Source organism: Girardinichthys multiradiatus, chromosome 4, assembly GCF_021462225.1.
Source record: "Girardinichthys multiradiatus isolate DD_20200921_A chromosome 4, DD_fGirMul_XY1, whole genome shotgun sequence".
NCBI lineage: Eukaryota > Metazoa > Chordata > Actinopteri > Cyprinodontiformes > Goodeidae > Girardinichthys > Girardinichthys multiradiatus.
This window is the reverse complement of record NC_061797.1, coordinates 18,906,975-18,933,138: the sequence shown is the minus strand read 5'-3', so window position 1 is coordinate 18,933,138 and position 26,164 is coordinate 18,906,975. Positions and strand designations below refer to the sequence as shown.

At 39.4% G+C, this 26,164-nt stretch overlaps 2 protein-coding genes across 4 annotated transcripts; one reads left to right on the top strand and one right to left on the bottom strand.

Annotated features, from left to right (window-relative positions):
- Positions 1-2,795: 2,795 nt before the first annotated feature.
- LOC124866910 (serine protease 23-like) lies at positions 2,796-7,063 on the top strand. The gene is made up of 2 exons (XM_047362955.1): positions 2,796-3,150; positions 3,744-7,063. The coding sequence occupies exons 1-2, from the start codon at positions 3,125-3,127 to the stop codon at positions 4,924-4,926; spliced, it is 1,209 nt and encodes a 402-aa protein (XP_047218911.1). The 5' UTR covers positions 2,796-3,124; the 3' UTR covers positions 4,927-7,063.
- A 258-nt stretch (positions 7,064-7,321) lies between these two features.
- Positions 7,322-24,863, bottom strand: tmem39a (transmembrane protein 39A). Of its 3 annotated transcripts, XM_047362953.1 has the most exons (10): positions 24,739-24,863; positions 24,463-24,645; positions 20,690-20,852; positions 16,770-16,992; positions 16,594-16,677; positions 16,335-16,489; positions 15,304-15,661; positions 15,036-15,223; positions 14,830-14,950; positions 7,322-9,577 (listed from the first exon to the last, which is right to left on the bottom strand). In XM_047362953.1, exons 3-10 carry the CDS (start codon positions 20,800-20,802, stop codon positions 9,338-9,340), a joined length of 1,482 nt encoding a protein of 493 aa, XP_047218909.1. In that variant the 5' UTR covers positions 20,803-20,852; positions 24,463-24,645; positions 24,739-24,863; the 3' UTR covers positions 7,322-9,337. The 3 variants fall into 3 exon arrangements, with proteins under 3 accessions (XP_047218909.1, XP_047218908.1, XP_047218910.1); XM_047362952.1 differs by lacking the exon at positions 24,739-24,863 and having other exon boundaries at positions 24,463-24,731; XM_047362954.1 differs by lacking the exon at positions 24,739-24,863 and having other exon boundaries at positions 16,770-16,989; positions 24,463-24,731.
- Positions 24,864-26,164: the final 1,301 nt, after the last annotated feature.

Here is a 26,164-nt window from a genome sequence, read left to right as displayed (position 1 = left end):
TTTACTGTCTGTATTGTGTGGCCACCAGGTGTCAAAAAAATCAAAAGATGCTAATGTTTGTATTTGTAAATTTCTACATAGTTTTTTTTATGTCAATTAGTGTTACTTCCCGTCATTTGCTCCTTTTATAGAGAAAAACATTAGTTATTAATACACTGCTATTGGAAAATTAAAAGGATTTTACCCAGAATAAGTTATTATTTTATTTATTGTTATTACTTAAACAGACATTGGTCTGTTGGTGACTTTAGACAACAAACAGTGTGGTGAATATGATGGACTATATAATTCCTTGTGCTTTAAATAGGTGACAAACATAATGTTAAAACAAGGAAACGTTTGGAAGATTATAGGACTTAAGTAAACTAAACTACATGCCTGCATTATATGGATCTGCTTTCACATATGTAAAAACCAATCTAAAAAATAATGCTCGTCCCCCATTGTCACAGTATTTGTACCCTCATGGGAAGGAAGGTTACACTGAACAAATGCTATTTCCTGTAAAAAACAAATTTATCTTTGCTTTACACAATTAAATCATGTTTAATCAATGTTTTCTACTTTCTAGAAGAATGCAAAACCAAATTTTCAAACCTATCTTTAAACACCATGCTGCAGTGTTAGGATGGGTGGAGGCTCGGCCATCCATAAGTGTCTGGCTCACTTCCAGCAACCCTCTTGTTATTTCCTCCACTCTGCCTGTCTTTCCGCTGGCAGTTGTTCTTAATGAAATCATTAGATAGAATAATATCCCCTGATGGCTTGCATATCTTCAGCATGGGTGGTTCACGTGGAAATACTTCCAACGCTGGAATATGAATCCCTCTCTGCCCACATCCAGCATTCCCAACAGCAAAGAGGCTGCTGTGACATTTATGATACAATTTATATCACTTACTATTCAGGACATTTGGAGAAATCTATACTTGCAAGACACATGCTAGTTTAAATGAGGTGAAACCTTAATTATGCATTAAGCAAAATGATAAACACCAGGATATATGATTGACCAGTGATTAACAACATGAAAGTCTGTTTGCAAACTGCTCATGTTTTTGCATTGCTTTTAGAGAATGTTACCAACTGCTGATGTATTTGTGACATGGAGTTAGAGTTTGCATGATGACTCACTTACAGATAATGTGCAGCATCTCAAATTTTCCTTCAAACACTAAAAAATAAACGTAGTTTCACAAGCTTGGATTTCCTTTTCCATAATCCTCTGTGCACTCTTACAGTTCCTCCCTTCCTTTTTAGCTCTGGCAGAGGACTTGGTCCAGCTGTTAGGTTAGTGGCTCTCAAATTTAACAGAAATGCCTTTTAATCCACAACTTGAAAACCAGTGCAGAGACCCTGATAAAAAGGAATTTATCAGCATTACTAAAATAATATTAAAAAGAGATGTACTGATCAATCAGCCAGAGAATGGATAATTTTTTTCTTGATTGGCTCTGATCAGGGGTCAGCAGGTCAAATACTGAAAACTCAGATATTTCTTACTATCCATTAAATGCATCAAAACCAGTAACTTGCCACTAACTGGGAAACAGTGGAAACATAAGTTGAGACCTGAAAGTTGATTTTACTCATAGTTTAAAGGCAGCTTTTGAACTTTCATTTTTAAGTGAAGAGACAAAATGTATTACAGTGTAGACAAAAGTGAAGATATGGCCAACATGGTTGCTTCCCTAATAATTGTGCACATAATGTATAAATAAATCCAGCTAAGAGCTATTTCTTCAGGAAAAGAAAATAGCTTAATATTTGGTAAAGGAAATTGTCTTTGCTAGTAAGACTAGATGTTAAACTATTAAAAGTGTATCTCAGTACATTAATATAATACAAATGTTAATTTTTTCAGTAATTCCTTCAAAAAGAAAAAAATCACGTTATACAGATTCATTAATTTTGATGAACATGGCTTACAGCTAAAAGAAAAACCTCAAAATTGTGTCTAGAATTTTTTTTTTATATTACACAGGACCAACAAAACAGGATTTTGGTACAAAAATGTTATGCATGTTATGAATCATGGAGAAGACTGCTGAAAGTTGTGCAGCAAACAGCCACTGACACTGTCCACAAGGAGAGTGAATTACAAAAGACAATTTTTCAGACTGCTGTACCAAAGCTTATTAATGGAAAGTTGAGTGGAAAGAAAAAGTGTGATTGGAAAAAAAAATGTGCAAGCAACAGAAATGGCTCCAGCCTTCAGAGGATTGTGGCGCAAGGTGTGGACTGCAGCTGGAGTTTACACAGTAAGTGATAATTTGGGGAACCATGTCATCTGCTTCTTTTCGTCCACTTTAATGTATTGCAAAGTCACTGCAGCCATATAACAAGAAATTGCAGAGCACTTTATGCTAACCCCTGTCAGGTCAATTACATGTTGTCCCTGACCTATAAACCTACAAAAAATCTGTGGGGGTTTGTCAACAGGAAGATAAGAGACAGCAGAGCCAAACAAGCAGAACAGCTATTTTATTGGTCGTATGTAATATTAAAATTTTCTGCAAGACAAAACTTACTGTTTTATGGGCTGTAAGCGATAATCATCAAATAGCAGAACTAAAAATGTGAAATATATCCCTTTCTATGTAATAAATTAATTTCACGTTTTGAAATGATGTAGTAAAATAAAATGAAAATGACGATTAGGTATTCTAATTTATTAAATATGTACTTGTATACTATTTGCAGGGCGTGTATTGTCCAAATCAATAAAAAGAGCAAAGCGCTGGATTTGATCTGGGATCAAACCAGGAAGCCTCGCCTGCGCCCTGCAGCAATCAGCTGCGGTGATGTGATATCACATGACTGCGCTGGGCTTGGTGCTCTGCGTCCTCGTTGGCGGATGTGACACTGGAGATCAAGCAGACGGCAGATCCTTCTCCAGAAGCGCACAATGATCCAGCTCATTCGTCCTGGACGGAGTTGCAGGTTGTGGACCGGACCAAACCGTCTCGGCTCGACGTAAAGCCTTAAGTTTCCAGACATACAAGGCAACTGGTACCTTTTTAAAGTCGGAGACACAGCCGGTTCTTTTGGTGGGTGTCTCTGCGGCGGATTGAGGGGTTTTCCCTCAGCGTTCAGCCATAGGCTCACCTGCAGAGGCAGGACCATGCGCTCCAGAGCTGCGCTTCCCCGGTGAGTTACATGGAGATACTGTATGTGCGTCAAGGAAGGGTGGAATTAAACTCGTCTGTTGAGAGAAAATATGTACACGAATGGTTTGTTTACTAAAACATTATTGTAAGCTATATTCCTTAAGTTTTTTCCTTAAGGAGAAGAACAGAAGGAGAAGATGAGTTTGAGTTTGAAACAAAGAACCATGAGTTGTATCACACTAATCCATTTACAAAAACCCACCCTGTTCTGTTCTCACTGCAACATGCTTTTCAGCTGCTCCATAAAGTTCGGGGTCAGTCCCTCAGGCCTCTTCAAACATTTTCCATCAGAGGCCTGATCTTGTCCTTGTTTGTCATTTTTAAAGCATTAAAACAGTGGAAAGTTACAGCAGCAAATTTTCATCTGAGATCGAAATTCCTCAGGATAGAAATTCTCCCTCAGCTCTAATGCATATAATAAAAAATGCATGATGCAGGCATCAGGAATGAGGATGTATGATTAGGGGGTCCTGGCAATTACTTGTGTTTTGCGGAAATATTTGGTGTGATATTGCACATTTAATCTTTTTTTTTTACAGAGTGGTTCTCATGCTCTTTACTTCTCATCCACAGGTTTGCCTCCCTTTTGTGTCTCCTTTTCCTCCCTTCTGTTTTGTCCTCCCCTCCTCAGCGTCAATGGATTCTCCAGCGTATCCCTGTGGTCCTGCCCCAGCAGACAAAGGCTCGACCAACCCCACAGTTTCTGAATGAGGCACGCCTGGATGTTGCCTCCCCCTGTGACCCAGAATGCCACAAGAAAGCCCCTCTTCCCAGCTACTGGGATTTGCGCAGCCTTCTGGCCTACGAGACTCTCCACTCCGATGGTCAACTCACTGAGACTGCCATTGGGATTTATGGCTACAACCCCTACTCCAGTACCAGTCCAGCTTACTCCTCTGGGTCTTTTGGTAAGGCTGAGAGGTCACATGTCAGAAACAAACGACAGATATTTGGACACGATGGGCGTTTTAGTATTGCTGGGCAGAGCTTCCTTCTTAAGTACCCATTCTCGGTGGCTGTGAAACTGTCCACTGGATGTTCTGGTACACTGGTGGGAGACCGTCATGTTCTCACAGCTGCTCATTGTGTTCACGATGGCAAAAACTATGTGAAAGGAGCCCAGAGGCTTCGAGTTGGCTTTTTAAAACTAAAGCAACGAGATGCACAACATTCATCAATGTACCTTCCCTCTAACTTTTCCAACCACATAGAGGGAGGCCCTGCTCAATACTCCCCACCTGCCAATGACAAAATGAAGTTCCAGTGGATCAGAGCCAAGCGCACCCACGTTCCCAAAGGTTGGATTAAAGGGAATGCCAATGACATCGGGATGGACTATGACTATGCATTGCTAGAACTGAAAAAACCTCACAAACGCCGCCACATGAAGTTGGGTGTCAGCCCCCCAGCTCAGAGACTTCCCAGTCGTCGTGTCCACTTTTCAGGATTTGACAATGACCGCCTTGGACAGCTAGTGTATCGGTTCTGTCGGGCCGGTGAGGAGACGTCAGACTTGTTGTACCAGCACTGTGATGCTCAGCCTGGGGCCAGCGGCTCTGGAGTCTATGCCCGGATGTGGGATGGGAGGCGCCGGCGTTGGGAGCGCAAGGTGATAGGTGTTTTTTCCGGGCACCAGTGGGTGGAGAAGAAAGAGACATCTCAGGAATTTAATGTGGCAGTCAGAATCACACCTCTTAAATATGCACAGATCTGCTACTGGATTAAAGGAAACTTTGTGGATTGCAGAGAGGGGTAAAGAAGACTACTCAGAGGTGTAGCAACAAAAATAACTGTCGTGCTCCAGGAACTGTTTCACATTTTGTCACAACTTTCAACATTTTTTAAGATAGTAGACAACTGAATCTTTACCTGCTTTGCGCATCTAGACACCAAAATCGTTGCCTCCTTTTCTTTTCTAAAATGGCTCAAGCTCAGTCATGTTGGAGCTGAACTTTGACTGGATCTAACACATTACATTGTAGCTCGGGCTGTATGTTTATTCTCATCCTCTAGTGTGTTTTGATATCAGCTCTGTGGCTCTCTGAACAAGGCGGCATGCCATGGGGATGTCTTTAGCATTCAAAAAAATGTCAGTTACAAAGTTGCACCCCAAAAAGTTTTGTTTCCATAATTGCATGTCCAGTCAATGTGGAGCTACTTTGGCCAGTCCCAACTCTAGGGGTTTTGCCTTTTTTAAGCACTCATAAGAAAATATGTTTATGCACCAGTGGCTGGCTAAAGATTCTGAAGTTGGTTAAGAAATTAAAAATTCACAACTTTTTTAAAAGAGCATGGGTATGATTACAAAATACCTAGTTAAAAATCCAAAGTACTTACAGGTATAGATGAGTCATCTATAAAATTATTTTAGTAAAGAACAATACTAGAACCGAACTGACCAAGATTTTTTTATTTCTTGGTGTTTTTGATGAGTTACATCATAAAAAGTTTTTTTTTTTTTTTCAAAATGGTGTTTATCTAGGGAGTGGGTACGTGTTTTTTTCTGTGGAAGGGGGCCTGGGTACAGAAGGAATGTGTAGCCCAGGAAGGTATTTATGCAAGAATCACCACTGGTTGTCCCTCTTGCAGGTGAAACTCCTTCCCAGTCTCAACACTTTTTGTAATTTTGCCTGGCATTTAGCTCCTTCTATTTTGCCAACAACTCTGTCCACCTTCCCTGTCCTGCAAAAAAGAGCATCCCCGTAGCATGATGCTGCCACCTCCATGTTTCACCATGGGGTTCTGTTTTCAGGGTGATTTACAGAGATAGTTTACAACCACCGATTTTGCATATTTGACAGAAAGTTACATTTTGGTCTTATCTAACAAACGTTTGATTTAACTTTTGAATCAACTTTAGAGAAAGCTTGGTATATGGTTTTATAAGGTAACCCTGTTTTAAACACCTGGATAACTTTTTCACTGCATTAATCACTGATGTGGCCTTTACTGAACAGCTGTATGTATTCTAAGCTTATATTTCACACAGCTTGACTTTATTTTGAAATTATGTGATTTCTAAGGACAATTTTTTTTGCAGTTTATTGTCTTTTGGGGTATCAAAGTACAGGGGACTATACCCCACTTTACTGATTTTTTTTGTTTTAAAAACTATGCATGTTTTTCCTTACACATCACAATTATGTGCTACTTTGTGTAGGAAATCCCAGTAAAATACATTTAATTTGGGACTAATGTGACAAGGGGAACAATTCAAGGCCCATGAACACTTTTGTGAGGCATTGATTGCATCTTCCTCTGGAATGCTGGAAGCCAGAAGGTTCCACATTTATCATCCCTTTGTTTAGCACTGGTATATTAAAACAAAGTGGGTCAGAAAAACTCTCGTTAATGACATATTGATTGAAACTGCTATGCTCATCATTGCACCTTTATTCAAATATCTAAAAATATATATATTTTAAAGAAGAGATCTGCTTTTTAAAAGATTATTGTGAACAGTTGAAGTCTGTTAGCTTTTATTATGTGGAACACAAACTGATGGAGTGGATACGATTCCTTTTATTACAATTATCTTTGTCAATACTTTACCTAAAAATGCACTGTCAAGACTTCCTTTGACTGAAAATACCTGTGGATGAATGTACACATCAGCAAAGCCAAAGTTGCAATCTGTGTGTTTTTCAAACTATCTTGCACTTCTTCTTGTAGACATAAAAGTTATCAACAAGCATACTGAATTTTTTATGTTGATGGAGTCTAATAGATCTTTATTATGCAGGACGGGGTATGAGTTGTTGGATTTTGTTGTATGGCGCCATCTGGAGGCGTGATAAAGCACGGCATGTGTCCACAAACTACCACCCCAACTTGGCTTAGATTCAGATGAGCCTGAGTGCAGAAAATGTAATAAAATATATTCTTTCAAATAAGGAGATTTTTTTTTTTTACTTTCTTACAGAAAAAAACTCAACTGGACTGGACACCATTTACTTTATTTTTAGGTGTCAGAATATCCAGAGAATTGGTGGAAGGTGAATACTGCCGAGATACGAGGATCAGGTCCTATTAACTTCACCTGCGGTGACAAGCTGAATAACCCACGGTCTTAACCTGGATCCTGGGATTTAGCAAAATGAAACCAAAAAAACAACAAATCTCTTTTCAATTAGAAACAATTGGGCCACATAATCATTTCATAAAATTTTATGTAAACTCAAATAAGATCAAATACATTTCACAGCAGTGGGATCAAAAGGCGAACACGAGATCTTTCTGTCAACATATAGACTGATTGTGTCTTTTTAGGACCTATTTTGAAGTCACCAATTGAAGAGGGAGAAAAAAAATACATTTAAGTAACAGATCCAGCTTCTGAAACCTTGAAGCAATTTTACTCAGTTAAGGGCGAGTGAAAGACAGGAGAACCACAACATTCAAAACTTATATTTTTATCGCCATGCTCTTAAGGCTGGTTGGAATCAGCCAAACAAACATGCAACCTCAACAGAATTATTAAGTTGCTGATATTTACTATATTTGTGTGAAAAATGAGAAACATCAGCACCAAAAAGCAAACTGGTGCTTTTATTTTGCATCGAGGTTCATTGAAGATTCAGTATTTTCTTTTCTCTTAACTAAAGTAGGTGGTAGTGACAAAGCTCAAATGGAAAAGCAATGACAGAGTTCGAGAGACAAGAAAGAAAGTGAGCTCTGTTTGGTAACTGCACATAGGAACTGGAAATGTTACGAGTGTTTCCTGCCAGATTTCACTTTGGCATTCGTCCCTTTAAAACAGTAACTCCTAGTAAATTTAAATCAGAGTGTGATAAAGACAGCTTTTCTTTTTCTTTTTTAGAGTGGAAAAAGACAACTGGAATATCCAATAAGACCTCTTTTTATCCACCACATTCCCTTTTTTCTGCATCCTAACCCAACAAAAGCTAAACTGGACATGTTACAGTGATAGGTTGCATTGTCCTCCCGTTCAGAAGTTAAAGCATCACAGAATTAACCTATAAAACAGAAACCTACAGCGTAACAGAAAGTTGAATTTAGCATGTCAAATTGAGGTCAAACATCTGTCATTATGAACTGCATAAAACACCTGTTGACGGTACCGTATTCTCAAACATATGGAGTTGTGAGAACAAAGTCAAGAATAAGTGTTTATTCTTGTTTTTAATGTGCTCTGGGTTTAGAAACGCCAACAGTTTCTTGAGCACCTCCACATCTTGCAGACATATTTACGTTTGGTAACAGCCACAGTTATAACTGATGTAAAGCAAGGCGAAACAAACATTCAGCGCAGTTCAATCAAGTCAAACTTTACAACCGACTCCTTTTGGATCAGTTTGCCTCAACTTTTCCTCTTTTTGATGGTATTGACAACATAAAACCAAAAAAACCTTGTAAGATTCTGTTTTTGAAAATAGCTTGTCATTTTGTTTTGTGGTTTAGTCAGATAAGAAGACAACCATGGTCCTATAGCTAGAATCACCAGTGCTCCGAAATCAACTGAGTCAATAAACATAAAACACGAAAACACCAATATGGCCCACATTACATCCATATACTAATTAAAAAAAACAAAAAGGACAAATTTGTCATATTTTGTTTGTCTACTTCAGTTTTATTTTGAATAAACTAAGGAAATTAGTTATTGTCCAGAAAAGAAATGTGGCCTTGCCCATCTAACTCTGTCATTGAGAACATTTGGGCAAAATGACAAACTTCTTTAAGAGCAGAATCTAAGAGTTGGCATAAATTGCTGAAATGATCAAACCCATCGCCTTCCAAAACAATGGCTGCTTGCAGAGAAAACATTCTAGGATGACGCAGATAAAAAAACTAAAAAAACAATCTGGATCTCAGGCACAAATCCTTCCCCTCGTCTCGAGTTACTCATTTTATTAACTGACAATTTAGGGCCACGTCCCATCTGCGATTGGCTGCTTGCACTTAAAGTATCTTTGGTGAAAGTCACCCCAAGGCATTCCCTGACGTCTTGCAACAACATGCTAATGTCATCAGAGCTGTAATGCCCGGTGTAACACGAAATAGTATACAAAATAAAAATATTCTTTTAAATAGGCATATACAAACATCGCATTAAAAATAGAACCGTATCAAAAACACAGTTATGAGTTCACAGTCTGTACCCCTCGCTCCACATCCAGAGTTTGTAGGTGAGGTCCCGTTGTCCTTTACTGCGACTTGAGCCCCGAACTGCTGGAGGAAAGAGGGTAGGAATAGGCTTTGCCCAACACAATACGATCTCGGAGAAGTTTAAAAAGCACATAGTAGTTGCAGAGGAGGATAAGGCCCAGGGACAAGGTGTGGTTCCAGCGCTCAGAGCGCAGCAGGGAGTATAGCTGGTATAAAACCACACTGGACTCGATCCCAATCAGCAGGTTCAAGATCCGCAATGGCTTATGAAACAGGAACTGCAAGAACAAGGAGGAGAATTGAAAATAAAAATTACTTAGGTTAACTGGGTCAGAGTTACTGAAGCTTTCAGTACATTTTCCATTTAAAATTCCCTCGTTTTGCAGTCAGGCCGGTTGAACATTAAGGGTATCTGACAGAACTGACGTTTTGTGCTGCCTCTGCACCTCTCGTCTTTTAACAAAACAAGTAAGTGGTAAGAAAAAAAAACCCTCATTTTTTAAAAAGGCTTTCTATAGTAGAAATTTGTATAAACTGGAGTATTCATGCAGACCGGGCAAAGACTCTTAAAAGCAATAAGTGGTGTAAGGATTATGATTATTGATTAATTAATATTCATAAAGAATTATAATTTAAAATCATAATTTGAAAAAAAAAAAATGTCTTAACCAAAAATCATTACTTACGAATAGAAATCAGAAATGTCCTCTGGAGTTGTGATTATGGGCTCAAAGCTCTTTAATAATTATTAACCAAACCACAAACTGTCACTGTTTATTCAACTACTTCACCGAAGGTGAGGGAACTTCGACCTTGTTTTGACAGATAAATCATGTTTGCACGAAATAAACACAAACGCTTCTCTTAATTATATACATGAAGATTTATTGAAGCCAAATAATCCTGATATACCATTATTCTGGTCCAAAAACCTTCACCTAACTAACAAGCACTATTCTACACAAAGTGAATAAAAATGACTACCTAACAATAATAATAAAAGAAATATATATATGCGCATTTAGTGTCTATGAAGATCAAACTAGTAGTTTTATCGACAAAATGTGTGATTTGGGTTAAATGGAAAGAGAAGTCCTCCTGGTGTTGATGTCTCGATTGCAGCGATTAGCTGATAAAACGGTGAGGCCACGCCCCTTTAGCCACTATCAGCTGACCGCCCCAAATCTTGATAAAGGGTCATAAACTCTGAGGCGGGAACTTGGTGAAAAAACTCCAGTAATAAAACTGGAACAAACAGTGGTCTGGCGAGGCCCAGACCGTAGTTGCTTTGAATTAAAAACTTTTAAAAGTCCAACTTCTAACTCCTGACTGATTTGGGATCCGCCGGTCAAACATCAAAACACAGCTGAGCATAAAACCCTTCAATCAGTATTGCATGCAACACGTTAATACCTGAGATTAACTACTGGTGATTCTAAATCACCTTAACTGCCTCATCCTGCCCAGACCCCTAAATGCACCTATCCGGTTTAATATGAAAAGAACGAAATTACTTTGAAGTTGATTTCTTCTCTCCACAGGTTGAGGATGGATCAGGTCTGGAGAAAAATGGGGGGGGAGACCACGCTTTGGTGATAAAATAAAAAACAACAACAAAAAAAACCCCGGTAATTTCTCATCTGTCCAGGAGGGTTAAAAGATGAAGAACCATTTAGTCGACTGAATCAACAAGGAGGAATCTTGTCTCCTTGGAAATAAAACCTCTGTAGGTTTTCACCTGCGCCGTGTGTCGGTGTGGTCTTCGATCGGCGAATAAATCTGCTGATCTTCTTGTATCAGACAGACTTCCAGCTTTCAAGCTCTTCCGGGAATGGCCTTGTGGAGCAAAAGTTTGCCTGCGAGCTTTTGTCTCTCCGGATATGCGCCTCCGATGCGCTGTCCTGTGAGACACGCAGGAAATGGCCACGAATCTCTCCATCTCAGCCGGTTTATACTCCCAGTGACGTCAGAGCTGCGACGTCTGTTGAGCTGCGCATGTCAAAAGGTGCGACCAAAATGGATGACCCCCAACAGTGGCGACATGCTTCATGTATGCTAGCTAGCTCTTTCTGCCCTAAAACTACAAGATCAGAGAGCTGAGTGTTTCCATATCTGTCTTGGTTTGTCCCAACTATGATGAAACTGAACTTCATATTCCTGCAGAAAATGAGTTGACTCACAGGGAATAATAAAGACCCCTCCAAAACAGCTTACATAAAGCACTGCACTGCTTCAATATGGTCTAAATGTTGTTTCTTTGAATTATGATGTTGTACATTTAGACTTTATTGCTACCTGCTGGAGGACCATGGGTATTTTTAGTATTTTGTTCAGAGCCTGGGCAGATGGTATTTTTAGAAATAGATAAAAAATTTCACCTTGTGAAGCCAGTAAATCATATTTTGTAATTCTTACTTAATTTTCCGTCTGTTTTAGAAATCCAAGTTAAATATTTTCTAAATTTATTTTGAAGTTTTAACAATGTTTTATGTTTTATCAATGTGTCTTCCAAAGACCATAAAACCTTACATAAAATCCAATCCACCAGCTGACCATGTTTCCTGTGGGTTTCCAGTATATCAGAACCATATAAGCTAAAAATTTCAACTCAAGATTTGAGATTAGAAGTTTACAATTATTGTGAAGACACTTAATTTTCATCTGTAATTTTTTACAACATGCAAATTTCCCTTTTAAAAAAGGAATGGAACTTGGAAAAAAGCCTGGAAATGCAAATATTTTTCCAATAATCTGATTTTTTTCTGCAGATTCATCTGGATAAAACACCAGAACCCAGGTGGGAAGCTTCGAGCTACAACAGCGCTCCATGTCAATCCTTCCGTAATTTAGCAGCTTATGTCCCGTTTAGTGGGAGAATTACCATGCTAAGCAGACTGCTCACAATTCTTAACACACGTGTTTTTCCCATTTAGATTTATTTTTAAATAATTTACTCTTATGTCCTAAAACGATTTATTTTGATCACTTCCTTTATATAAAATTCAAGCGTTTTACTCGACCCAGCTAGAAAACATGTTATTAGTCCTTGATTTTGTAGCGTTTACCCAAAATTTACCCAGGTAAGATTAGATTAGGTTAGATTTGTAGGTTGCAGAACTCACCAAGTATAAATACATGAATCTGAACAAAATAAATCCTGTTGAGTACAAGCACTACAGGGTTCCTGACCTAAAAGAGCCAGCTTTTGTTTTTTATGTCTGCTCTATTAAAGGATGAGGCCCTCAGTGTGTATATATAAAAGCAGTATGTGTATGTGTGGCGTTGAATTAATGGGGAAGTAGACACAAACATGCGAGGTTAGCACTGCGATGCAGCTTGAGGCATCAGCTTGCCAGGACTACACTGTAAAAGGCCAAGGAGGTAACTGTAAGGGGCAGTGAGGCATCCAGCTCAACAGAGACAGGAAGTGAATGTTATAGGTTATTTTTTTATTTGCCAAATCGGCTTTCATTTCTGTTTTGACTTGCTACTTCTCTGGCTTCCTCACTACACTGTCTTTCAATTAGTAAAAGTTGCTGTGGTTTCTATTTGGTTGTCATATAAATATACACAGACATTCTGTCAGAAAATCCTAGGGCATTAAGTCATAATCATTGTTTCTAAAAACAAACTGAGTCCTTTTAGATGACTTATTTTTTCTAATACTCCTCTCTTTGATGTTAAGCAGGCTGTGGTCCATCATGTGGGTGCCGATTTATTTTTGTTTTATAATCTCTTCATTGTTAAAACGTCTTGTACTGGACTTCAGGCACTGTGAGAAAGCATGTTTCCCTTTGCAGGTTTCTTCTATTTTTGCTTTTTCTTGCTACACCTAAAACTTTCAGACCATTACACAGATTTGAATGTCAGACAGAGATCAGCAAAGTAAACACAAAATGCTAATATTAAATGGTGATTTCATTCATTAGGGGAAAACAGCTAGCTTAAGTTAAAAGTAATTGCTCCCTAAAACTAGTACCTGCCATAAAGCATTTATAATAACTGGCAATGAATCTTTTACATTTCTGTGGAGGACTTTAGGCCCAATGTTGAGAATTTCTTCAATGTAACCACTTTGAAAGATTTTTGAGCATGATGAAATGTTTAAGGTCATGACACAGCATCTCAACTGAATTGTGCAAGTCCCCCGCAGAGATGAACTCGCTAAAGCAAAAACCCTTCACAAGTTAACCTGCAGTAGATAAACCTATAGCACAACCACAGCCTTTTCTATCCACTTCCATCAGTTACCAGAACAACGTGTAAAACTGTAGCATCATTATGCAGAATAAATTGTGGAAAACTACTGAACACAAATAAAATGTGCGTATTAGTCCATCCAAATTTTCTCACTTGGAGCACTCTGTCAAAACTTTATCCTTATGTCCTAAAACATTTACTGCTGGCTTAATATAAAATGCTTGTGTTTTACTGTAGCTTCAAGCCACGAACTCTCAAAGCCTTTTTTTTTTTATTTCACAGAGACTTCTTTGTCTAAATCACATCAGTGCCACTCGCAGAACCTTCTGATCCGAACTCAGCTGAGTGTGTTAACCCTTTGTGGCCCAGTCATTTTGTGCCCCATGTGAGTCCTTTAGACGCAACAATTTTAGCAATATTTCCATAGAAATTATTCTTCCTGACTCCCATCATCACTTCAGCCCTCATCACATAACAAAAACAATTTCAATAATTTTTACCCCTTTAATGCTGGTTTAAGTTTAAGCTGGAATTTCTAGAGGATATTATGGGACGAGTCGGGTTTTTTCTGCAAGGAGTTCATATGTTTTCTCTGCACATATATAGGGTCTCTTCAATTAGTGTAATAGAAAACTGCATTTTGAATAGAGGTGAATAGAACAGAAAATGGTATAGGGGTACAGATTCCTCTATTTATTTTAAAATGTATATTAATGGCTTGGAGCAAACATGGAAAGTCCTCCCACAAGAACAGAACCTGGCCAAATTGTGTACAATCAGTAGAAACATAGCAATGGTGAGCAAAAATAAATTTAAATAACCAAACAATGTCAAAGGACACCATAGGGTTATAACAAGACTCCCTATTAATTGCCCAAGAATCTTTGATTGGATGATTTTGGGTTTTTTTCCTCCAAATGTGCAGCATTTAAAAATGAAAATATGCAATTAAGCTGGTCTTACATATTTAAATTATGGAAAGCATCTGCCTAAACAAATTACGGAAATAAACTATTTAAAATCTTTAATTAATCCGTCTCTGAATACATAATATGGTTTACAACTTGTGGGGGAAAAAAAAGACAGAAGAGTCCAAAAATGCGTGCGTTAAATCGTTTGATAAGTGAATGAAAACAACAATGTGGTGATGTACAAATAAGCTTAAGGCAACAGGATCAAACGTTGGTGGAATACAAGTCTAACCAACTTCCTTAAAGTATTAAAGATCACTTTTTACTGATGTTTGGAAAACTGGTCCTCGTTTCAGGTTTTTTTTTTCAACAACACATGAATATGTAACTGCTTCCTAGTTAAAAAATGAAATACTCACATAAAACCTTGCATGGGAAACATCAGAGGGCAGAGCAACATTATAGGTTCCAACAGCCTTATATAGACACCGACTGTGTCGTACCAACACCCCCTGAGGCCACACAGTGCTTTCCGACCACCTGAAAGACAGATACCACACAAACCATCAACATCAGCTTTATTTCTCTCTGTCAGAAGATAGATGTGTGTTCACAGGCCACCTACACATGTTGAGGTGTGTTGCTGTATGAACCATGCTCCAGTTTCTGCCAGCGACCCAGGTGAGCCGCTGAGCGATGAAGCAAGTCGCAGTAGCTGGGTGGCAGCAGTTGGCTCATCAGCATCACAAAGGCGTTGATCCACACCATTATCAGATGCTCACAAGACCAGCGCATGTCATAGTACTGTGTACTCTGTTGGATTCAAGTGAATGAGCTTAGTTTTTATTGCATAACTGGAAGGCTGGCATTAAAAAAAATGCAAAGACGCAAACCTTAACAAAGCAGAGAGGCAGGAAGGCTACATAGTAAGCACTGAACAGTGAGTTGAACAGCACTTCTTTAATGCGCCGGTTAAAATCACTTTTCAGCTCCTCCACTTCTCCCCGAATCAGCTCGGGTGTGTCCGAGTGTATATGCTGTGGGCAGGCGTGAGAGGGCATGTGTGGGGGACTGGAGAACTGTTCTCTGATGTTCTCTCGTAAAAGGAAGAGGAAGTCGCGTGGCCGCAAGAACGGGGACTCTGTGAGGTTGGCCTGCTGGGGGTCAGCAGGGTATTCGCAGTCGGATCCTGACGTCGGGCTTTTCCCGCCCTCCTGATGGAAACAGCACAGTGGGACGTACACGCCAAATCTGAAGATGGACAGTGAGTGAAACAAGAGGAGAATGCAAAGACGACTGAGATTCACATGATGTTTAAAGTGGACACATCATACATATTTAAAATGCTGGGACACACCAAGAGAGAGCAAACTGCATTTCCTGGTCCCATTAGCGCATGAACTGAAAGAGTTCACAGCATTACTGAACAATTGTGGATAAAAAGATCAATTAGCAGCTTTGTAAATCTTTGGTTGTAAAGACTTCTGATGCAGACACAGTTTACTAGCAATGGCCCTTAAAGCTGAAAACAGAAGTTTACATGAACTGCATAATGAAGGCAGAAGCACTCTTCTCATTATTCAACATCAGATCAGAGAAAACTTGTCCTGTTTTAACTCAGTCAGGATCACTAAATTATTTCTATGTGTTAGATCCCAGAATAACGAGTGAGAGATATTTGCTTCTTTCAACTTCAGAAGTGTACATACACTAAGACTACTATGCCTTTAAGCAATTTGGAAATGACGTCATTACAACTATGGATGCATTTTAAGGCAACACCTCAAAACACAACGGAAAGAAAATCTAAGTAAATTAGCCAAGATATCAGGAAGAGAATTGTGGACCTCCACAAGTCTGGAATGTCTGGAACAAGACAAAACAGGAACAAGGCTGTGGAAAAAGATCTGTTTTGAGGACTCACGGGTATCCCAGGAACAGGAGGTTAAGGACAGAGTGGTTCCTGCACAGGTTGACCAGCGTCCAGCAGAGCACCCAGCCACACATGGTCAGCAAGCTGAGCCGACCTGCAATAAGTACTATATAGCGGAGCAGAGATCCTCCACTGCTCTGAGACACCTGAAAGATAATAAAATAAGCCAACGATTCAACCGTCATCAAGGTACACCTTCCAATTCTTGGAATCGAGTGCCAGCTGGCTGAACACCATTCAGAACATTTACCTTGGATACAATGGTCCAAACGAGCCTCCTGGCCAACATAACAGTGATGAAGATAGCCAGGTGGTAATCCATCAGATGAAAGTTCTACAAGAAAAGAGTTTATTTTATGACTTCTCCAGATTTCTGCTCCTCTGCATTGCTCTATGTTAACTGAGCTAGTGTCTGTGTGATCTCACCAGCGAGGTAGAGGCAGCAGGGTGACTGTAGGGGTACCACCACACCGCCCTGTAGATGTTGATGTATTGAACAAATAAAGCAACCGACAGGTAAAGAAAGAGAAGGAACTCAAACAAGAAGCTGCTGTCCAACGGCAGCTCGGGGATCCTCGAGTGACGGACCGGCTCCGGAGTGATGAGAGCAGAAATGGGTGGAGCAGACAGACCCACAGAGTTACTGCTTCTGAAAGAAATCAAAGCAAACGGTGCATTTCGGTACATTTAGTCAAACGTCACTTCTTCTCTAACAGCGACAGCAACAATGAATGAAAACTGAGGAAATACTAGAAACATATGCATGTGATTTATGAATCCTCACAGCTTCATTTAGACATGTCTGAAAACATGATGAAATACTCCCCAACTGCAGAGGAGTGGTGGCCTAGTGGTTACAGAGCAGGACATTATCATGCCAGAGAAGCCACAAGTACCCTGGTTCAAATCCCACAGCCTGCCACTCTGGCTCCCTGAGCAAGACCCTTAGCCCCTGAATGCCCCCCAGGTGCCACACAATGGCAGGCCACAGCTCCCCAAGAGATGGGTTACATGCAGAGGGTATTTTCTCCATTGTGAGATCAATAAAGTCTGCATTATATTATAATATTTACCATATGCACAACATTTAATTTATTAAATGGAAAATCCATATGACCTTATGGAGTTAAAAGTTTTCTTTAAATGCTTCATAATCATAACAATTAGATTAGCATGACAAGATTTGTATGGTGGATAAGCAGAAGTGAAAATTACCATGTATATTTATCAGGGTTCCTAAATATTTTTTATCACAAAAACCCACAGACTGAAATTTCTAGACTTCTTCCAGGATTTTATTTTTTTTTACCTTGAACCAGCCACAGTAGCAGTGTGGGGTCCACCAACAATGAAAAAAAAGCTATGCTAGGTTTTGTTTATGATTTTTGAAGTGGAGGGCTATTTACTGCTTCCGTGATTTAGATCCCCTTTATTTGAAAACCTGTAACTATCCTAGACTGAATGCAGTTTTTCTAAAGCACAATTTGTGTACTTGCTTTTATTTTGTTTGTAAAAATTCCATAAATGAGCAGTTTTGCATATTAGAGTTTAAGAATCAGACGTCCAGTTCAGCCTGCATTTAAAGTTGTTACGAGACCAAAGAGGTAGAAAAATTGTCTGACAAAACATCTTTCCATACTCAAGTTTATTTTTTCTAGACTGATCCAGACCTGGCAAATTATGAAAAGCAAATTCCATATTTTTTATGACAGAATAGGAACCTTGCATTTTGTACGAAAATTCAATGGTGAGATCTTGGTGGCACCATATCCAATGCCGGGGTGCTGTATGGAGGAACCTGGTAGCAACAGGGGTGTTTATGCATGACAAGTGGTCCTTCAGCATGGAATGGTCATTAGATCATTAAACACACCATGATCAGCCAGGAAATTGCACACCGGGCTAGCGGCAGTCCAAGTAATTTATTGTAATGTCCTTGGCAGCGTGGCTGTTATATGCAACCCATCCCAGTTCATAGGCAAAATGTATTGGTGTGGTCAGCTCACAGTGATTGGTAAATAACTGATTGGGTGTGAACTCCTCATGACTGCAATGCCCAGATTTGCACACAGAAAACACCCCCTCACCTACAATTTATTTAAGATAACAGCAGCATGTTTTAAAGGTGAGTAAAGCTCAAATATCTGGTAATAGATTTTATTTTCATACAAGCAGATGCATTAGGACCACAGCACATTTGATGTGCTACTGCACCAAAGAAGATGCGAAAAACCAAATATTAACATTTAATGTATAAAACGCTCCAAGATGCACCTGTGGACACAGTGCAGGCCAGGGCCATTGGACTTTATTCCACAGTTCCTCTGCATTTCTTGGTTTTGCCACAGAAACAGTATGTTTGATGTCACCTCACAAGCTTTCTATCGTGATGAAGGCCTGGCGATTGGCCACCATGCTTCACTGTGTACTGAGGCTTGGATTCAGTATTTGGACGTCGTGTGGCAAACTGCCCGAGGCCTTAGACCCAAAAACAACATTGTTGCTTCCATTGGTTACAGTTTCTCTTTAGGCCAGTCAATGTGTCCGTAGACCAAATATAAACTATTCAGCACATATATTTTCTAAACAATTGGACTTTTTAGGGGGTTATTTACTTTGGCTTCACATAGGCATCTTCTGATGGTTAGAATACAGACCTTCGTTGATCACTCTGGAGCTGATTATTGTGCTGAGGTGTTTGCCATTTCGGCTACTCTTGAAGCCATTTGAATGGTACTTTCCCGTATTTTTAGATGTCTTTCTGGTTTTGGCATCCATTTTGAAGCATTTGATGCCTGCCCTCTCCATTACGCTGTTCTTCTGAATAGGGATGTATGATGTATCGGCAATAACATCGGTATCAGATAAGTAAAACTGGGCCGATGTTGACAACTAATGTTTATTTCCATCTTGTTGTTTGTGTCTCAGGAGGGGGAGGGCAGTTGGTCATGTGGTGTTTGTTTGGACATGTGACAGCGATGCTGCACAGGATTGTAAGGTGTTTAACTGAAGCAGACAGCAATGTCAGCAGTGTGGTTGTTTTTTTCCTGTGTCGAAAGGGTAGGAAAACAAAATATAAGTGTTATGGTTAAATATTGATTATCAGCCAAAACAACAGTGTAAATATATATTTTGATCTCGGTCCAAATTTTCATATTGTTGGATCACTACTTCTGGATTATGTCTGGACCGACCCTTTTTCCTAGATGGTGAGAGAGAGATATGCACTATTACCTCCATGTACAACATTTAAACACATTGCCATTAAATCAGACCAACCTGCTTGACATCTGTGTTTCCCCAACAAATGACCTCACTGATTGAACTCCACATTGTTATTATTTTCATGCGCCCCTTTCCATTACACGCATCAGCTGGGTGCATGTCATAACTGATATGATACCTGTAGCGCTAGTATTGTGGTAGGATGACAGCTTAATCTCATTCTGGTGTGAAGAAGACCTTAGAAGTTTAGTTGTCATCAACTTAAAAAAAATAGCACTCTGTTGACAGAAACAAAAGCTGGACTTCATTTATTTATCCAACTGATTAGAAAACACCACAGGAGTGTGGCTAATTATTGTAGGAGAACCACTGAACTAGGATAAATTAGACAATCTCATCATCTATTTTTATCTTTAAAACCACCGGCACCGGTTCAAACAGCTCAGACTGAAAGTGATTTGTACATTTCCCTAAAATAATGTTAGCTAGTCAAAAAAGCCCAGCTGCAACCTGTGTAAAGTGTGTTCTCTAAACTGATTGTCTGAAGCCACACGAGACAGTTACATCTTTCAAAAGCAACAATATAATCTGCAAAACCAATGATTTATATCCCAAGTTATACGTTGTAAGACTAAACTCCAGAATGACAGAATGGTCTTCATTTGCATAATGCTGAACCTATTTTTGGTGGCCGACCGGTACTGGTGACTGCACAAAGGTTCTTTAGAACGGAGAAAGACCTGGGAAGGAACATCCACCAAGATGTCCTTTATTAGGACAAATGATGCAGCAAGCCTTCTAGAACATCTGTGGTTGCTGAAACACCATCAACCTATGTGAAGCTTAAAATGTGGAAGTCGCCACGGTGACGAGAAAAGGGATTATTTGAAACTTTGACCCAACCCATCCTCCGATCTGTTTCTTTAAAATAAAAAAATTGTCTAGCTGTTGCTCAAAGGTATGTTGATGTGTATCATTTCTGAATTGTAGAAATATTAACAGCCAAGAAAACCTTAAAATATCAAGCAATTTATACATTTTAACATTTATGTTAACTAAAACCAATAAACCTGTCCTGTTACAGCAGCTCTGAGTGTCCTCGAAGATGCATGTGTTCATACCTGCTCCTGAGGCCCGTGCCATTGCTGACGTTGCCTCCGACCAGAGTCTGCAGGGACGGCAGAGAGGAGCGACTTAGCTGCTGTCTGCTGGGACCCCTGCGGCCTCCTGGCATGGTCGCCAGTTACCGTTCCTCTCAAAAACCCACCATGTACTGCAAGGACACTGCAGGATGCAAAGAAAACAAAGGGTTCAATAAAAAAAATGTGGGGGGTAAATGGATCATAAAAAGAAGCAACTGAACAACAAACCTGAAAGTTAAACAGTATCTGACAACCAAACCAGATGCAATTAGAGTACAGGCGTGATGTGAGGCTTTCAGTTTACAACCTGGATGTAACAAGTACCCAGTTGAGAAGTTACCTGAGAGAACTGCACAGATGCTCCCATTTACCAGTGGGTAGGCTCTTAGTTGTTCATGCATTTATACGTTATAAGGAATTATATTGCTGTAAAATCCAAATATCTTGTTATTAGTAGCTATGACAACTTAATGATTAAATATGATGGATTTCTAAATGACAAATTACCTAACAAATATGTGTTTGTAGTTTAGGGATTGCCTGTAAATGTTCCTAAGCAAAAGTTTTAACATACTGTTTTTTATTCTTTGTTCAAACCAGGGTTGTATTTCTGTCTTTGAAAAACGACTGCAACGCCCGATTCATACATAAAATAAATCGGCCACACCATATCCAAAGAGAGATGCATAGTAAAAAGGTCATCTTTACCTTTTGAATATTCTGGAGTTTTTGACTGCTGAGAGCAGTCGACCACTAAACCTTCAATTCCTCTTCACTAAAACATCCACATCATTGCCACCATGAAATGAAAAGATTCACACCAGGACAGCATGACTGAGTTTTAACTGTGTTTACCAACAGACTGCTGGAGACCTTATAGACCCAACGGAACGGCTTTCCGCAGACGGATCTTCGTAGGAATTGAGGTTGTTTCTCATACAGCTACTGACACCACCTCACCCAAAGCCTCCCTTGTTGCAACATCCCTGGCTTCTCTCAAACAACAGCTCAACAACACAAACAGTGTGATTCTCAGCGGCCAGGAATACCAAAAAGCAGCCCAGCCTGGCTCAGCTCATCTCTGAAAGCAACTGCCTTGTTTGCAAGATTAAACTTTAAGAAAAGCTATAAGTAATAAAAAAAAACAACTGACAAAATACACGAGGAAGATATTACTAGAGCTGCCAAATCCAATTTTTTTTTATAACTGACACTGTCAGGTGTCACAATACACCTTCAATGTCCCAATATTACTTTACTGAAAAACATCCAAGCCGATCATCCAAAATTAAGGAAATCAAGGCCGATCGATGGGTGCCCTCCTAGATATTACTCATCTCATCTGAAACTGTCAGGAAAAACAACAAAGCTCTAAAATTTAAGTGACTTTGTCACAGTAAAAAAATTACAGGTACAATTATAAAAATGAACAAATAATCTCCTCTATGTGTAGTGCAAGCAGAGCAACACTGTAAAACAGCTGACTGGAACAAAGACAATAATTAAGTTGTTGTTTACACTTTGCTGTCTCCATTTAGAAAAAACAAAACAAAGGTACTTTAGATCTTTTTGGAAAGTCAGCAGGTTATAAAAACACAGCAAAGATGTAAACCTGCCTACATATTTTTCTACAATTTGACACCAAACATGACACTTCATGATGGCAATGAACTGCATAGCCCTGCACCACAACTCTTGACGACTTCCTACTTATTTTAATTAACTTTTAATTAAAAATGTTTCCTTTAAACAAAATCAAAAGCCCAACCAGAGGCAAATCACTTCGTGTTATTAGAAGAAACCGACAGTCACCACCGTTGGTTACAAGTTTTATATTGATTAAAAAGAGCAGAACAATAAAGCAGCTTTGTTTTCCTACAGTACATCTGTTAAACAAAACTCTTATTTAATTGTGAGCTCATTTAAATTGAAGCTTAAGATATGTATAGTTGCTGCATTTCCAATAAATGTTTAAATTACAACAGGTAAGTCTTTGATAGCTTGTTTCTTTCAGTATTTTATCTGTACTCCCAGCAAGTAAACGTGCCTGTATAAATTAACCGTGATCGAACTTGTGACAAAAAACCAGCACAAATTTACGCCCACCCTAATGGATGAGAAACAACCAAGACAAGATGCTGACAATGCATCTACTACATGTAAATGTTAGGAGGCGTATGAGACAGCAGCAATTAGGTTTGTTGTCCTGCTGTAAAGATTATTTTTGGCATAAAATATAAGAGCAAAGGGAGAAAAGTAATATATTAAAATGAATTTAAGTGTGAAATACATGTTTTAATGAAATTAAATCTATTTTTTTACATTTCCACACCACTATCTTGACTACTAGGAAAACCAACAAGTATAAATCAGTGATTTTAAAACTGTGGTACACACACCCCTGGTGATGTGAGGATGGCCTGTAGCAGCACTAAAAAGGAACTTTTGTTGGTGTTCGATATCAGTGTATTAACTGCGCTATAGTGGACAACTGCGAATCAGGAACAAATACTGGCAGCTATCTATGATGAGTCCAGTTTGAGTCTAAAACGTGAAAACCAGTAGGTTGTTAATTGTTTTCCTCAGTTCCCAGGCTAACTGCTGCTGAGCAATGCAAGCTAACAATGTATAGCAGCGTTAATCAATATTATCACATATTTTCCTAATACAGTGCATCCCTAATCACCACGTTCTACTTGCAAAGCGGCCATATTGGATTTTGAGGTCGAGACTGGTGAAAAATCTCTAACTCTCACTCGGATTTACGACTTTCAGGAACTTTCTGTAAAACATGGAGGACAAAAATAAACTTCAACCAATCATGCAATTTGCTGTTTTTATAACATTACAAAACAAACTGAAGCAAACTGCTTAAAATATCTGTACTTTGAAAAGGTTGTACGTATTGAGATGGTACTTCTTTAAAAAAGGTTTGAGATCCATGTTTCCATTCTGGTTTATGACCATATGTGAATGCCTGAAACAACAGATTTCTGTCAATTTCTACATTAAAGCTAATTGAATAGAAGCCCAATCAGAAGGAAATCTGTCTAAACGTCACACACAATGTGTATTTTTTTTTCTTCTCTCTTTCATCAAGGTTTTCCTGTCATATTTTTAACATGAATTAGTCCCGCCCTTTGCAACACAAAGCAGAGTCTGACAGCATCCGCGTAAACCAACATTTCCTTTATGCTGATGTGCTTTATGAAAAGTGATGGAGATGAAGATAATGGAGCACGCTGGGCGGGTAGCTGCAATATTAAACGCTGTTTGAGCTGCATTTTACAAACAGGAAACAGACGTTGACACGCACGCAAACACACCACAAGGGACCTGAATTACAGCTGTAAATCAAAAGTGAAAACAGGAACTGTTGTCTACAAACACGAACTACAACGAGTCGGACTTTTATGTGCAACAGCGAGTCTTTTACGCGTTTAAGTCACTTGTAGAAATGAACAAGTCCTAGACTGATGCACTTGTTGGACTCTGCTGGGTTGTTGTTTTGTTTTTTTCTCTCTGAGGAACATTTTGCTATGAGGTGTTTTATGGCCACTGACTTGCTAAGACATGAACTGAAGCTGCCCCGTGTGAAGCATGCCATAAGGCAGCGTTGGCATTTTTTCACCACACGAAAACTTGCGAGAACAGTTTAAAAAGCTCGCTTAAAAAAGCACCAAAATTGCTACTAGCTTTCTGGTTAGCCTGTAGAAATAAATAAGCGGAATTTAAACGCGGAGTCTACTTACACAGCATCGACAACATGCGGGGGGGCTGAACTGAGCCGAGCGAGGATGCATCAGTCAGTTGTGTGACGAGTCCAGACAGCAACGGGCATTTCTCCACCTTCCAGCTTCAATGTCCAACACTACACGGGCGTGGCGATGACTTACGACGGCAACGGGGACGATGGAGGGTCGCTTTCTCCTCGTCTGAGAATATAAAACGGGTCTAAAAGTTAGTACTGAGCTGGAGGAGCAACAGTGTAAGTGCGCTGCACAGAGACCGACGTGGCAAACCAGCACCTCCTCTGCTCGCGTCGTCATCCAAACGCGACTCCGACGAGCTGCCCGCTGCACGGTGACTGTGATCGGCGTTCCGGCCGGTTCTTTTCTGAGATTCGAATCATTTGGCTCAGCTCACCAGCTACAACCAATTCTATCGACACTAATGGGACCTTTCCTGATACAATCGCCTACCTTTTGAAGACCTATATGTTTAATGAGGACCAAAGCCTGGTTGACAGACCTCCTTTTTAGGTTTAGGAGTTAGTTTTATGGTGTGAATTAAGCTTAGATAGGTTAGGTTTTTTAATATACGTGTAATGGACACAAATACAGTTAGTAAACTGAACAGAAGTCAATACAGAGTTGTGGTTTGCTCCTCTGGCCAGATTCATTAAACCAGTGTGCTGTGCAACATCTGTCTGGAAGCATGTTCCTTTAGTGTTTGTATTCCACGTTTTTGATTGTAGGTGCTCCTGTTACTAATTAACACACTAGGCAAAACACTCACCCTAATGCATAGCCTGACCCCTAACCCTAACTGTTAAAGCAAACTACATGTAAATATTGTTAAATATCAGTGGTCATTTTTTCCTCACAAAAACATTAGCAGGAAAAGAAGTGGAACTGTTTTTGTCTTTGTATGTGTGTCAGTCAGAAGTGACTGCATGTGTGAATCAAAGGGGAAAGCTGTGTTAAGAGTTTGCAGTCAAATATTATTAGAAGTACAATGTCATTGACATGCATTGCTAATAAGTTAGCCTGGTCACAGGCAACAGTAAACCCTGTTGCTTGCAACCAAAACCCAGACAAGTTCATTGTGAAATCATCCATAGGTCTGATGTATGACTTCCAAAGTAAGAGGAACACATTGCTCATAGTTTATTTGCGAGGCACAAATACAGTCTGCGGAAGCCTTAAGCCATATAAGACAGTCTACCTAAAATGCTAGCATGTGCAAAACACACAAACTTTAATAGCAGAAAAACAAAATGAAAGAAAAGAAAGAAGAGGCTAAAAGTTGTTTAATGAGTGGGCACATTGAACTGGCTGGTAACAGCTGTCACATCACTATTCCTGAAAGCTACGTCTGCACAGCCACAGTTCAGTCACAGTTTGAAAGATATGAGTTATGACCTGGCGATCAAACTAAAGTGCCAACAGCAGAGGAGGTTTATTGCTTGTATGCTTATTGACAAAATGTTGTACTGGTTAACCTTGTTCAGGAACATTTGGAGTTAAAGACTTTTTCCCCATATCCATGAAGGCAAAGAGATAGAAAACACTAAACAGTGGCTGAAAAAAGAGAACACAGACAATAATCCACCCTAAATTGAAACACACTAAGGTCAGCTACACAGTAGCACACATTGCACAATACCAATGAAAATAATAAGGGAAGGTGGTATTGCACCAACCCTATTGTCGAGTCGATTATTTTTCAAAA